Source organism: Solanum pennellii, chromosome 5 (genome assembly GCF_001406875.1).
Source record: "Solanum pennellii chromosome 5, SPENNV200".
NCBI classification, from domain to species: domain Eukaryota; kingdom Viridiplantae; phylum Streptophyta; class Magnoliopsida; order Solanales; family Solanaceae; genus Solanum; species Solanum pennellii.
Genome location: NC_028641.1, coordinates 70,263,522 through 70,278,698, shown reverse-complemented (window position 1 = coordinate 70,278,698; position 15,177 = coordinate 70,263,522). Strand labels below are relative to the sequence as shown.

General features: G+C 31.1%; 1 protein-coding gene and 1 long non-coding RNA gene across 2 annotated transcripts; one reads left to right on the top strand and one right to left on the bottom strand.

Annotated features, from left to right (window-relative positions):
* Positions 1–5,015: 5,015 nt before the first annotated feature.
* On the top strand, positions 5,016–10,667 carry LOC107020309. The gene is made up of 4 exons (XR_001456827.2): positions 5,016–8,651; positions 9,158–9,593; positions 9,864–9,965; positions 10,101–10,667. It is a non-coding gene; the product is annotated as an uncharacterized LOC107020309 (long non-coding RNA).
* Positions 10,668–11,136: 469 nt separating this feature from the next.
* Positions 11,137–13,876, bottom strand: LOC107019104 (probable xyloglucan endotransglucosylase/hydrolase protein 23). Its single transcript, XM_015219680.2, has 3 exons — positions 13,580–13,876; positions 13,121–13,314; positions 11,137–11,639 (listed from the first exon to the last, which is right to left on the bottom strand). Exons 1-3 carry the CDS (start codon positions 13,859–13,861, stop codon positions 11,249–11,251), a joined length of 867 nt encoding a protein of 288 aa, XP_015075166.1. The 5' UTR covers positions 13,862–13,876; the 3' UTR covers positions 11,137–11,248.
* Positions 13,877–15,177: the final 1,301 nt, after the last annotated feature.

Genomic DNA, 15,177 nt, shown 5'->3' with positions numbered 1-15,177 from the left:
ACTGACGGGAGGGGGTGGTAAGGAAGGGGGGAACGGGGTGAGGATGGGGTAAAAAATAAAAAAATTGAAGTAGGAAAATATTTGTTAAAGCTATAAATTTATTTTTTCAACAAAATGAATTGATTTTCTCCAATAAAGAAATTGTAATTTGATGTTGGAGGAAAGTTTTGGAAAATGTTTTCTTAACTTTTGAAGGGAAGTCATTTTTTTTAAATTTGAGGAAAATAAGTCGATTCAAAATATATTTTCCAAAATATTTTACTCAACCAAACATGAGAAAATTGAAAAATATTTTCTATCGTGCCAAACACACCCTTTATGTAGCCAAATTTTCTTCTTAAGATAATAATCAACTTAGCCTAGTACCATGCCGAATACTAACTGAAGTATATTTGGACGGGATCAAATTGATAGAAAAAATTTATAATGGTAAAGGTCAAATCAATAATAGTTGTGTCATACGTGACGCTCCATTCTTCTTTTGACATTTACATAGTGGATTCATATATTTACTTTTTATATGTTATATATTCACTAGGGGTGTGCAACAGTCGATTCTGTTTTATATATTATTGGTTCGGTTTATTGATTTTTGGTTTTTAAATATGCTAACCCAATAACAAATCAAATATGATATTCTTTAAGGATTTTTCAGTTCATCGGTTTATGATCATTCTCGATTTGGTTTTCGATTTACCCAATAAGAAAATGTCCGTAATATTTTATATGCCTTCTCAATTCTCTAAATGTTTTGATATAGTGAAACAAGAAAGATAATGAAAAATTACATCAAAAAGAGAAAATATAGTACGAAGGTTATAATTACATGTATTCACCAAAACATAGTATGAAATTTTTTATGTTACTCAAATTACGGACCTTTACGAACTTGCAAATGCAACAATCTATAATTACAAACTAAAACTAAAACTGAAATTAAATAATTTCATTGTGAACCCTTACTTTAATCTTTAGGTTTTGAATAAATATTAAAAACTAGTAAAGCAACCTAGTGTAAAGTTGCTAAAATACTAATAATTTGATATAGTTATAGTGTCTAATTATATATTAAATTAATAATATTTAATAATTAGGAAGGATAAATAATAAATTATTACCGTCTTATTGGGTTATCGGTTATCCAATAACCCAATAGTAAATATAGATACCGAACCAATAACTCAATAATTTTTTTTTAAAAACTCATTAAAGATACAATAACCCAATAATTTAATAACATTTTTTCAATTCGATTTATCCATCGATTCAATTTTTGCACACCCCTAGTATTCACATCTCTTCCACTCAACACTCTATTCTTTTATTTTCCTTTTTTTTATTCTAATATATATCTAATTTGTAAATGCATAATTAAATAATTATACATCTGATAAAAAAACATAGATGAACATATTTTCTCTTAAATTATTTAAAAACTTAACCTGTTAATTTTAAAAATAAACTTACTGCTTAATACTTCTTAATAAAAGTCAATTTCTGATCTTGTTTTTATAGATAATTTTCTCATCTTAATTATGATTTAAATAAAGATACTAACAAGATAAACAAGATAAATGGGACAAATTCATAAATGATCTTAAAAAATAATACAGGATAAAGCAAATCACATATTAAAATTTTAGTCTTTTAAATTAATAGTTTAAATACGTAATTTATTCTTCAAGCATCAATTGGCCTCGACAACGTTTAGACTAACTGTTCATTATATTATTATTATTATTATTATTATTGTTATTATTATATTTTTCCTGTATATTAAGAGGTCTTCACATTCACTTACCATTTTATTTCTTTAGCGTTTTTTATTAGGGATGGACATAAACACCAGAAATCGAAATATCAAATCGAATTGAATTTTTTCGATATTTTGATTTTCAGTTTAGTATTCGATGTACGTTTTTGTATTTTTCGATATTTCGATTTGATTTTCGATACGTAATTTTTTATTTTTTGATTTTTGGTTTAAACCAAAATATATTATAGTATATTATGTATTTAATTATATTAATAATTTACGTTAAATAATTTTTTTAAAAAAAGAAAAAAAATGAAAAGTAAAAGACTACTTAATACTTTTTTAACTTTTATACTTTTACTTTATACGTTATAGAAACCCCCACACCTAATGACCTAGACGGCTCGACCTAGACACCCTAATCCCCTATCCAAAAGAGTGAAGAAAGACCAAAATATGAAAATCATTCATCTTCAATCTTCATTCTTCCATAGTTCCATTAGACCATTCTTCCTTTCAAGTTTTTCTTATTTCATTTGTTTTGTTAGTTTTCCATCAAATTTTTGGCCGTTTTCCGGCAAACAGCACAGCTGCACAGGCGGCAGCAGACTTTCGGGTTCCGACGGACAGCGAGCGGCGATCATCAATCTACATCTGATTTGTTTTTCTTCTTTCATTTCTTTTAAGTTAACAAGTTTCAAAATGAATTTGTTCTTTCATTTATTTTTCTTTCTGAGCAGACCCATTAAAAAATCGAAATAAAAAAACTGAATCGAGTTAATAAAAACCTAATCGAAATAATAAAAATCGAATCGAATCGAAATATTTTTATTCGATATTTGGTAAACATTTTACAAGGATCAAAAACCAAAAATATCGAAATCGAACCGAAATATCGAATGCCCATTCCTATTTTTTATTAAGTATTTTAAAAGATTGTAACTAAATTTATTTTTTTTTTAAAAAAAAGCTGATAATCTATGTCAAGATAATGACTGCTCATATATGAACTAAGGTCTAAGACAACACAAAAAGAGCTGTCGAATAATAAATTTGAGTTAATTTAATTTTTGAAAACTATTAATAAGAAGCTGGATTTTTTAGTTAATTTTATACTATTAACAATATTGTATAATAAGATTATTTTTATTATTCAGTTATGAGAACATTTATTTGACAAAAAAAATTATGGATATTTTTATTAATTATATCTATTGTTTACTTATATATATATATAGAGTATCACAATGGGCTTAGTCCATAAGGCCGACCCAATTCAATCCGTTATTGGGGTAGGTTTAGGATTGATTTTTTTAGCCCATTTAAAATTAGGGCTTATAAGTTCCATTCATATAAGTCATTGGCCCTTGAGGCTTGATTGGGGCAACGTCGGGGTCAACATATGGGCGAAAACATTTTATTTAAGGGTAACTTATACTAATCACACTACTGTATATATAATATTTTAAATACACACTATGCTAGCGTTTGGCCATAAATTTTCAAATATTCTTGCCAAATATTATTTGAGTGAAAATTTGTGTGAAATTTCACCATGTGTTTGGCCATAGGATTTGGGAAATATATTTCATTTTTTTAGAAAAATATGATTCATACCCATAAGTTTTAAAAACTATTAAAACTAACTATAAGTTTGTATTACAAGTCAATTGAATGTTCATTACAACAATAACAAATAGTTTTCATCACACTAGAGCAATGTGATAATTTGGAGCGAGTGCAACAAGTATCATTCCATACATCGTGAAGTAGACGAAGCACATGATTTTATTACCTTGAGTTAATTTTTCATCATTTTCATCAACGATATCATTATTTAATATTCACTTTCTCACTATTTTGGTGTTCACGTAAAAAAATTATGTAATACAACACAAACAACTACTATAGAGGGTGTTTTTGTAAAAGATAAAAGTTTGGGGTAAAATTTTAATTTTCAAAAGATCCCAAATAATGAGATTTGGCTCAATACTAGAAAAAACTAGTATTTGTAAATTTGGGATATTTGCCAAACATATTTGCCAAATAATGACAAATTGTATGGACAAACATTATTTGTCAAATTTTCCCCCAAATATTATTTGGGAAATCTATGGCCAAACGGGTATGTCTTAATATTATGAATCTTATCAGTTTTTGATATATCTTAACACATGTATCTCATAATATATGGACTCATAATTAGGTTAATTTATTCTAGATACTCCAAGTAGATTTCCGTGTATCCATCATACATAGACAAATCTAGCGCCCTCACTTACACTCACATCTTGCTTGTCACTCTCTAATCTGCTCGCATATCTGTTTTGCGAGATACATGCTAATTACACTAGATTTTTTGCTAGTGTTATTGAAATAACACCATTGTTTGCCATATTTGATTTGAAAATCTTGTCATTTTCTTAATGTTATAGAATTACAAGTTTGAAAAGAAAAAATGAAAAAGAGAAAAAAAGAAGGGCTAGCTCGCTCCAGTCCTCGGCCCTTTGACGGTTGGGTTGGGAATTTTCGCGTTAGCCCTTCAAATTCCTTGGCCCTCTAGACTTGGACGCTGTGGGGCTGGGTTAGACTGGGCACCGACCGGGTTGTACTAGTAACATTTCGGTTCGTCCCGATTCAATAGCCTACGGAACGGAGCAAAACACCGTGAATCAATACACGAAACGGCATGAAATCGCGATTTGATACCAATGTACCGATACTGATTTATCTCGATTTTCATCCAATCTTATTAATTATTTATTTTTTATTAATTAATTTATATTATATATTATAATTTATATTTATATTAAAGCCCCCCCCCCCACACCTCTGCAACTTTTATTGAAGTTGTTGCCCAGCCTGGCACCCTGGACCTACGCCTGCCCCCTGTCACTCTTGTGACTTGTCTTGTTCCAGTCCGGCTATCCGTAGTCCCCACTCCCCACTCCCAACCATTCCCCTAATAGCAATAAATGACTATATTTTTCAATTTCAACATATAACCACAAATAATTCCTAAAAATCTCTCTCACACACACATATAAGTTTCAGACTATATTTTTCATACAATTTTGTAACGATTATCTTTCTCAAAATTTCAGACTTTCAATATTCAAATTTTAAATTTTAATCATAATATCATTGGGTGTATTTTGAAGGAGGAATCTTCTTCAAATTTCAAGTTTTGACATCAAAATTTTAATTTTCGGTTATAATCATTTGTTCTTACACAAACGTTTGGTAACTTCGTTCTACTCTCTAATCTTATATATATTTTTTGCATTTATTATTTGTAAGTTGTTCTTATTATATATTATTGTTCTTGTGAAATTTCGTATTTTATAATTTATAGTTTTCTAAAAAAAGTGAAGGTAAAATTGTTTTGTACAATCAATAAAAAATATAGTTACAAAAAATAATAAAGGTGCTAGTTCTTCAAAATCTAAATTTCATCCTGTTAAAATAAATACTGAATTTACACATGTGAGTGAAACTAGTTTTTCCCGTTCCGGTCTTATAGAAATTAATTCGAATACTCCTATAGTTTCCCATTAGCTTTATGAAAGACGTTATGGTAATAATCAAAGAAAATGAAGAAGTAAAAATTGATTAAGAAGAAGATCTAGATGATATACCGATTAATTCCGACTTCAATAATATATGTACTGAAGTTTCACCTCCGATTGAAACTATTCGTATCCCTATTGTTCCAACTAGAGTTAACACCAAGGTACAACGTCGTTCTTGCTTCCTACCTGGAAAAGGAAGAGCTCAGAACAAAAGTTTCTCCCCTTTTCTATTCCTGTACTTGTATATCTTTTAGTATTAAGTAAAGAAATTAGTGGATAAGTATTCTGGAAGTTGTAGTGCTAGCGTTCATAATGTTTGCCTGTCTTTAAGTGTTTCTTACTTTATCCTATGCCTTGATCCCTAAATGTAGTGCCTTTCTCTCATTATCGCTATGTATTTGTCCAATACACTTGACCCTCTACTTTGATTGTTTATTGCTAAACCTGTGGGAATCTGGAACTGTAAGTACATTAATTGTGCTTGTTAATCTCAACTCTGCATTTTCCAAATTAATTTGCCTTTAGTTTTGAGAAGTAGTCCTGCTCTTACAGATTCTCTGAAGTCTAATTGTGGCCTACAATATCTTATTAACCAGTCTTCAAGGAGCTATGTTGTAACAAGTAAAATTGATAGCTGGATATTTAGAAGATATACAGATATCCATGTGTTCTATTACTGGAGTTTAAGGTCTAAATTATTAGTTAAAATATCACAATGGATAATTAATAGTTTACTGTTCGGATAAAATGTGAAATTCTTGACGATATTCTGGCAAACACTCATGAGCTAAATAGTGTAGTTTGGAAACGAAAAGAAGCAATTTCTTAGTAACTTTGTATATTGCAGTTTGATGCTTAGAGATACGGGGAAAGCCACTGATTACACTATCTATTACTTTCTACATGATACTACATCTCTCTCGATAATACTAGTATGCAATTTCCCAGTGAAGATAGTATAGGTTGCTATACCATATGAGTCTGTCTAATGTCTACCTTGTATAAATGTGAAACCTCTTGATTTTTAGGTGGATAGAGGGAAAATTCCACTTTTTATGTTGTGAAAGGATTTTTGGAGAAACTGATGAGAAAATTCATGGATCAGGAAGCTTCTTGTCAGAGTTTCTTGATGGCCTTATAGTATGAAACAAACTTCTTTATACTTCCTTTTCTTAATCTACTATATTTTCTTTTCTCTAATTGCACTCATGAATTTCATTGTTTGCGGGGTGGGGGGGTTGCGAGTTTGGTACGTATGTCATGTACCGTTTGCTCTAGTTAGACCGACATAGCACACCTAGATGAGTATATCCCAGGATTTTCTTGCTCTTGTTTGGCTATTTTTAGCTATCAACCCACCACCGTTCTTCTCCTTTATCTAGCTTGGAAATTGACTAAAAGAAGTGCCTGCCTGAGAGTAGAAAACGTTATATGTTACCTCAAGTAAGACTGACAAACACCAGGTTAACATGAAAGAAGTCTCATAAGCTAGGGAAAAAAAAAGAAGAAAAAGTCCCATATAGCCTTTACTTCAAAAAATCCTCTGCGTCTTTTTTTCCTTTAATCTAATATCCAAAAAGGTGTTTTGGAACCATTGAAATAGCCTACTAGGATCCAAATACAATATGTTGAGTTCCATATCGGTGGATATGAGAAAAATTGGTCTCTTTATACGGTGTTGTACAATCCTCACCTTATGAGGTAGTTTTTGCCTTTTTAGAGTTGAGTTAGGTTCAAGATCCACATCTTTATGGTATCACAGCAGGTCCATCCCAGTTTATTGTTTACCTGATGTTGGGCTCCCATCTTACATTGTCCACGCTCTATATGTTCAGTCTGCAAGGGGTGTTGATCCCACATAGGTGTGTATGAGGAAAGTTGGCATCTTTATATGGTCTAGGATAATCTCACCCTATATGCTAGTTTTGGGGTTGAGTTAGACTCAAGGTGTATATCTTTATTATCGCAATAGAAGAAGATAAAATGAGGTTTCAAATATTCTGCATAAAATTTTATCTGTCCTCTATTGAGATAAAACTTAGCTTGCATCTCTAATTAGGTAGCAGGGACTTGGACATGAATATGACATTTGCATGAACAACATGCCTACCTGATATATTGGTAACATGTAGTTTTCACTTATCCCATCAAAGGCTATTATTAATGGAAATGAGGTTTCTTGGGCTACCAAAATATTATAAAACAAATCCGTACCCCGAAATTTTAGAAATCTCTGCACACTGTTCGAATCGTTGTTGATAATGGGCCTGCCCCTCTATTCTTTTCCTGTAAAATATCAAAGTTTTGTGTGTGGCAGGATTCGTACCTGTGAAGTGTGCCTAACCACACATCATCTGTTACACCTTTACCACTAGACCAGAGCCATGTAAGTCCTTCCCCAAAACATGAAGCTTAATCATTCTTGAAGGTCAGCTCAACCTGTTCAGCTTTTTGGTTCAATCTCATTTTCTCATGCTCAAGATTTTTTCGTTGCATGTCAAGCTATTTTCCCAAGAACTAACTCTAGAAACCGTTAAGACTTGTGGTTACTCTTTTGGAGGGTGGAGTTATGGAGGAAGCTATTGGAAATAGAAGTTTGTCGACATCTACAGCCTGTTCTTTTATTATTAGTGTGAGAGAGTTATGAGTCAGTTATGTCATTCAAAATCTATAATTTTTGGCTCTCTATTATAAGTATTAGGTTCAACGCGAGCACTTTCATACTCTTTTTTTTATTGTCTTTAAGGTACCCTGTTCTATACTATGGATACAAACAATTTCTTATCCAACATACTCGGTTCCTGTGGAAGTACAGGACACATTGAAGCAAGAACTTGGATGGTTTTGTAGTGATTTCTATAGCACTAATGAGCAAGAAAGCATATATGTCGTTAGAATCAGCAGCTTTTGTGCAGCTGAATCATGTGTTTCTTGCTAAAGGAAATTTGCTCATTAAATAAGCATTTTCAATAAAGCTTGCACTAGATTCTCACCTTTTTTGGGTTAGTCATATAAATCGAATCTTATTGGTAATGGGTTTGATTCTTGAATCTAGTCAAAATTACATAGGTGAATGTAGAGATCAGCAGTGTCCTACTTGAGACGAACCACTTGTCATCTACAAACTGAAAGGGAATAGAGAAATAAGCTTGAGAAAGTGTTCTTCGAAGGGGGAACCTATCCTCTCGTTGTCAAAGAGAACATAAGTGAAAATACACGACAGACGGAAAACAGAGAACATGATGTTTCCTATTTTCTCTCCTTTGGGGCTTTGAGGAAAGAAAGCACTGCCAAAACCAATAAGAAAGCAGAAATTGTATGAGGTAAGACTATTTTCCTTCTTTTTTTTTTCGTTTTGGAAACGGATAGTTTTATGACTGCAGTTATATGTAAACTATTCCAAGTTTCCAACTAAAAAGAATGTCAAACGAGGGGTCATGTCAATCTCCAACAAGAACACGACCACTTTAGAAGTGTCCATGCCATTTAGGAACAGAATCATCACCATGATAGAACTTACAAGTTTCTACTTCAATCATTCATGTCAATCTTCCCCCTCTTGAAGTGGTAAACATCTGCACCCCACCCATTCCCCTCCCAGAGGCAATTTCCTGGTTTCTCCCACTTGCAAGTAATTGTTCCATAACACAATCTTCTTCATTAATGCTTTCAAATTCTTGAGCGTACCATCTTTATTTTCATGACAGAATTTGTCATTTTGGGCATGCAATAAAGTGATGTAGTTTTAAATTGAATAGAGATAAAGGCATGTTACACAACTTGATCGATGAGTATTTGGCTTTGCATCTAATGTTCGTGTTGTTGACAGGGAAGGTGAGGAAGGGTTTCGTTGCTATGGGTAAATGGATGCCTGCTTAAATATCTAACTTCCACTTACTTTGTTCATTAGAAAAGTGGTTTACCAGTCTAAGTTCAGTCAGCACTTTGTAAGGACTGAACATAAAGTGTGTATCAAAAATTGTATAGAGTTCCTCTGAAGCAACTGTTTGATCTTGTCCTCAATTACGTAACTCTGTCTACATAATCTCACATGCGTTTGCACTTCACATAATCATGCCAGTTTCACTACCTAATGCAACCATTTGGCGTTTTTACATGTAAATATTAAAATGCTTCCTCCTGCTGCTGTCCACTGGAAGAGATTTTTCGAGACAACTACTTGTCAAAAAGGAAAAGTGGAATAATCTTTTTCAGGGCACCTTTCTTGTTAGAAACTGTATCCTTCCACAGGTTCCACATGCAAGGTCCGTTTTCTTGATATGTAGTCTTTGACTGTCCATTTTTAAAATATGTAATTGTACTTCACCAAATAAAATTCCAAGAAGAAATTTGTCAAGTCCAATACTGATCTCAAATTTTTTGTTTTATGTAGTCATATATTCTGTTCTCGTGTCTTAATTTGAACATGACCAAACTAGGCACCTTATTTTTTATCTTGATCACATTCAAATTACACTTTTATCTTGTCAACACCATGCTTATTTCCGGGCTAAGTTGATCTGAAATGCATATAGGATGTATTATCTGAGCCCCTAGATTTTGATCTTCTACACTTGAACATCTTGAGCTCACACGCTAGGGATTAAGCATGGAGCGTGAACGCAGTCTTCTTTCAGGTATCACTTTGTGGATGGACTTGTTAATATGACTGCCTTGTGTTGCTTATGGCAATGTTAGACAAGGCAGAATTTTTGCTTAAGACTGGGAAGAATAATCCCACAGTTCATGTGCTTTTATAACTATTTATGCAGTGGGAGAACTGGGAGGACTTTGCTAATGTGAGGAAATTGATGAATAAATGTGGAGTGTTAAAGCAACCAGGAAGTAGTTGGATAAGATCCTAATGGTTAAGCAGAAATCCTCTCTACAACACTCATCCTCATACATCTAAGTTGGTCTAATTAACCGCCTCTCTATAAAACTTATCTTTCAGTTTCAATGCTACGTTTTAATCACACAAGGCTCCAGAGGGAAACCTCCACTTCTACAATGTGTGATATCATCGTCGAAGTCTCCACTCTCCAGGATTATAGACTCAAGATACATGAATCTCTCTTTTGGAAATATTTTGTGTGTCAAACCTCACTTTCATGTCTACCTCATGCATCACATCATTGTATTTTCACTTCACACATTATGTCGGCCTGCTCAACCTGAACCCTTCAGCCTCCAAGATCCACTAAGATCTATTTAGTGGTATTTAAATAAATAAAAGAATATGTAATAAATATGTCCAAGATCCACTAAGATCTATTTAGCTGTATTTAAATAAATAAAAGAATATGTAATAAAAATGAGTTATGTTATGCAAGTTAAAATTATCTAATAAATCATTCCATTACTAAATCTCCTATTAAAATTTCAATCCATCCATATTTAACTCCTTAAAAGTAGGGGTGACAAAATCAGATCTACTTTGGGTCATTAATCCACCTATTTGTCAGCATAACCATTTCTGCCCATTAAAAACTGGATCAATATATTGTTTAGATGATGGGCTCATGACAATTTTTATCAAAATATTTTTAGAGAGACTTTTTATTTTGATACGTTATATATAACTATTATTAAGAAAAAAATTTAATAGGTATTAAAGATTTATAAAACAAATAAATAAAAAGCAACTAAAACTTAGTAGAATTGTTGGGTTGAGTGATGATCCATATTTTAGCCCATTTCACCATCTTTTAGGCGGGTAAATAACCTACTCGTTGTTAACTCAATCCATTGAAAAAAAAAAAAGAAGGTAAAATCCTCTAATCACTTGTAATATTAAAAATTATCAAATAGGTATAAATGGAATTTCTCCATCTTATTCCTCAAATCAAACAAAACATTTCTACTAATCCTGAGTACATTATTTTAATTACAATGCAATAATTAAGTTAATTTATATGCACTAATTGAGAGAACACTCAAGAGGAAACCCTTGAGGAAAACGTTTAATATCATTACAATAATTATAAATCATGTAATTATTTTGCACCCATTTAATCCTTGATTTGCCTGTTATATCCAAGTCTTCACTTAGCCAAGAATCTTGTGTAGTAGAATTGCAAGAAGAAGAAGTTGAAGTTGAAGACCATACACAAGCTTGTGCATTGAAATTTGTATATGAAGCAATAAATGGGGCTTTAGTCCAATCAATTTTGACAAGTCCACCTCTTGTAGCCCAATCATCTGCATTCCATAAACTTGAGTATATCCACATTGGTTGTGACTTTGGATAGGGGATACCACTTGATTCTAGATTCTTGAATTGCCTAATTGGTGTCCCATCTACTGAAAATCTGATTTTTTTTAATAAATGGGGGGTCAAAGATAAGTACTAATTAGTAATCAACATATAAGGACAAATTAATTAAGTTCAAGAAAAGTACTTATAATCAGTGTTTGAAAAGATGGCGAAGATGAGTATTTATGAAGAAAAATATTTATGATCAGTGTTTTAAAAAACGGCGGCGAGAGAGGTGTTTTATGCAAAAAGTTACTTATTATAACTAGTGTTTCAAAAGGCAGGGCGGGAAAGTATTATCGTACAAAAGTACTTATTATAACCAGTGTTACCAAAAGGCGGGACGGAGGGGGGAGGTGTTTTATGTAGAAAAGCACTTATAATAAGTATTTCAAAAGATGGGGTTGGGAGGTATTTTATGAGGAAAAAAAAGATACTTATATAATCAGTGTTTCTAAAGGCGGGGCGAGTAAAATATTTTATATAAAAAAGTACTTATAACCAGTGTTTCAAAACGACGAGTCGGGAGAGGTGGATTACGCAGCACGGAGAGAGGCATAGGCATCGGAAATGAGGCGTAAGTCCCATAAATATATTTAATTTTATAGTAAAAACTACTCTGGCCAAAATGATTTTTCCATTGATATTTTTTGGTAGTAATATATCCAGCAATTCAAAATATGATTTAAACTTATTGTGTATAAGCACTAAATCCAAAAAGTTCAATCAAAATTAATTACAGTAGAGTTGTTTTTGAATAATCAAGAAAGGTACTTGGGTGGAAATATAAAACTAATCCCCACAATAAATTACGTGAAACCTTCCAATATTATTAGTAGTACTACACTAACTAATAATGAAGTTTATCAATATAATAACGGTAGGTTAGAAAATATCAATACCAAGTAAATGTCCAAAATAGAACTTAGTAAAATACAAGTGAAATATAATAATTGATTTGCTCACATTTTTTTTAGTTCATCTGAAAGAATGATACATTTCTATAATTAATAATAACTTGACTTTAAAATTCTTTTTTATCTTTCATGAAATGATTTTTAATCACATCAATATCTATTTTAATTTTTTTTAAGAGTTTAAAAATCATTGTTACATTTCTATAATTAATAATAACTTGACTTTAAAATTCTTTTTTATCTTTCATGAAATGATTTTTAATCACATCAATATCTATTTTAATTTTTTTTAAGAGTTTAAAAATTATTTAAAAACAACTTTATATCAAATCATAGAGAGAAAAGGTTAAAATAAACTTCAACTTTGGCCGGAATTGTTGTGACGATACCAAACTTTATGGAGAACCTTTTATTCCATGCACTATTTAATAGTATATTTTAAAGACATATATGTGTCACGTGAACATATTACTATTTATATTAATCAAATATTTCTAATATCAAAATTCGATATCATTACCATAATTTCAATCAAAATCTAAAGATACTTTAGATCTTTTATCCCCGTAATATATTGAGACGCAAAATAAAAAGTGTGGGAGAGATAGGAACTACTTACATGATGCTTTGAGGATTCCAAAGAATAGAATATGTATGAAAGTCCTTAGTGGGGTCAAACCAAAGATAAAATTGTTGCTCTCTATCTCCCTTTCCTTGTGTGAATACATTTGTATGAAGAATATATGGGTCACCACTCAAATTCCCAAGAAACTCAAAGTCAATCTCATCATGACTTGATCCTATCGAAGATAGCTACATTTTTGTAAATTCACACCAATTAAAACTCAAACTTATAAAATATACTAACATCTAATCAAATATCACCATTCAATATATTATAAAACTTAGCTATATATATCAGAGTCTTTTCATATTATCCGATCAAGATTATGAATCTCATATTTTAAAAGGCATAATAAAAAATATTTTTTGGTCTATAGAATTAATGACCTGAGGGTGACGAGGTATATATATGTATACTCACAAAATCCTAATATAACATGTAGTAACGACTTACATAGTATGTTGTAACGGTGCCAGCAGAGTTACCAGGCACAAGTTTGATTTTCAAATCGATCTTTCCAAACAAATACTGGTTTTTGGATCGAAAACCAGAGCCAGAGACTTTATCAAGGGAAAGGGTCATAAGTTGTCCGTTTTTGAGTATTTTAGCGCGGTCATCACCCCATGTAATATCAAAATCTTGGTTGAAATTTCCAGCCAAAGCAGAGAACAAGAAACTTAGAATCAAGAAAAGTAAGAAAGTAGTCTTCATGGTGTATGTGTTTTTGAATTGCATGTACACAATTAGGCTTTATATAGAATATATTATTATATTATAGATGGAGGGCCTTGAGATATATATGAGGTGTGGGGACTAGTTTGTGTGGGGGTTGGTGAGTTTTCTTTTGTACATGTCTCATTTTGGCCCCTACAACTAGAGATTAATACTATAATTTACGGTACTAGAAAATAAAAATTAGCTACAAATTTATCGGTAATTCATTACGAATTTATAACTATATGAAATTAGTAAAATTATTCGCGCTTCTCGCGAGAATTTGATATCATTAAATTTATAAAATAATATTTAAAATCTATTCGTCATTAAAACTAAAACACTATACATATTATCTTACATAAAAGAATACTTTGTAACAAATATTAATAATGTAAAGAAAAATAATAATTATAACATGCTATAATCTATCCTTCAATTAATCATCTTTAATTTGATTTTATAATTTATCATTTTGCCTCCAGGAAGTGTTACTATTTGATATTTTTGGCAAATTAGATGAACATCAAGAGAGAAATTAAATTTTTAAATTAATAAATAATATTTATATGTACTAACACATAACTTTGTAGAAACATAAACAATAAAATTTAAAACATATACTCAAATATAACAATTAATATCATAAGTATAAATAAATGAATGTAAAAAATATATTAGGATCTATAACAATAGAATAAAACAAAGGAAAAAACTGAGTCTAGTGTATCTTTGAGGAAATCTTTCCCCTTTAGTACATGAGGTTTAAAGAAATAGATCCTCTCATGATGGAACAATTCTATTGACAAATGTATTATACAAAAATAATGGTGTCAGAGCCACTCAACAAGAAGAAAGTACACAAATATTTAATTGTGCAGAAGAAGAAGGAAAAATCTCAAAATTTTTGTTATTTTAAAATGAGAGGAAAATCTTCTATTTACAGACAACAAAGCGTAGTAGTGTCAACAAATACTTATTGTGCCTTATCGAAAAATTCACAACTCTTTAGAAAAGTTACAACCGTTCGGAAAGATAACAACCTTTCATAAAAGTCACAATTTTTCATAAAAGTCGTAACTCTTCATAAAATCGCAACTCTCCATAAAAGTCATATCTTTTCATAAAAGTTACATATTTTAATGATAGTACCACATAGGCAAACCTAGGATTCACTTTTATACAATTATATAATTAGCATGAATTATTATTTAATAAGCTACAAAATTTCATACGTTATTAATTTCTTATTTTCTAGTAAGGCAATGAGTATTTCATTAAGAAACCATACATTACTATGTTACTCTTAAGTAACTTTTTTGGTACATGCATTTAAC

What these genes read in the sequence shown, in the direction of transcription:
- LOC107019104 (XM_015219680.2), bottom strand. Translation starts at nt 13,861, where the DNA reads ATGCAATTCAAAAACACATACACCATGAAGACTACTTTCTTACTTTTC. An exon ending in GCACCGTTACAACATACTAT is followed by an intron (nt 13,315 to 13,579) that starts GTAAGTCGTTAC and finishes ACAAAAATGTAG; the next exon opens with CTATCTTCGATAGGATCAAG. An exon ending in TGGAATCCTCAAAGCATCAT is followed by an intron (nt 11,640 to 13,120) that starts GTAAGTAGTTCC and finishes AAAAAAAATCAG; the next exon opens with ATTTTCAGTAGATGGGACAC.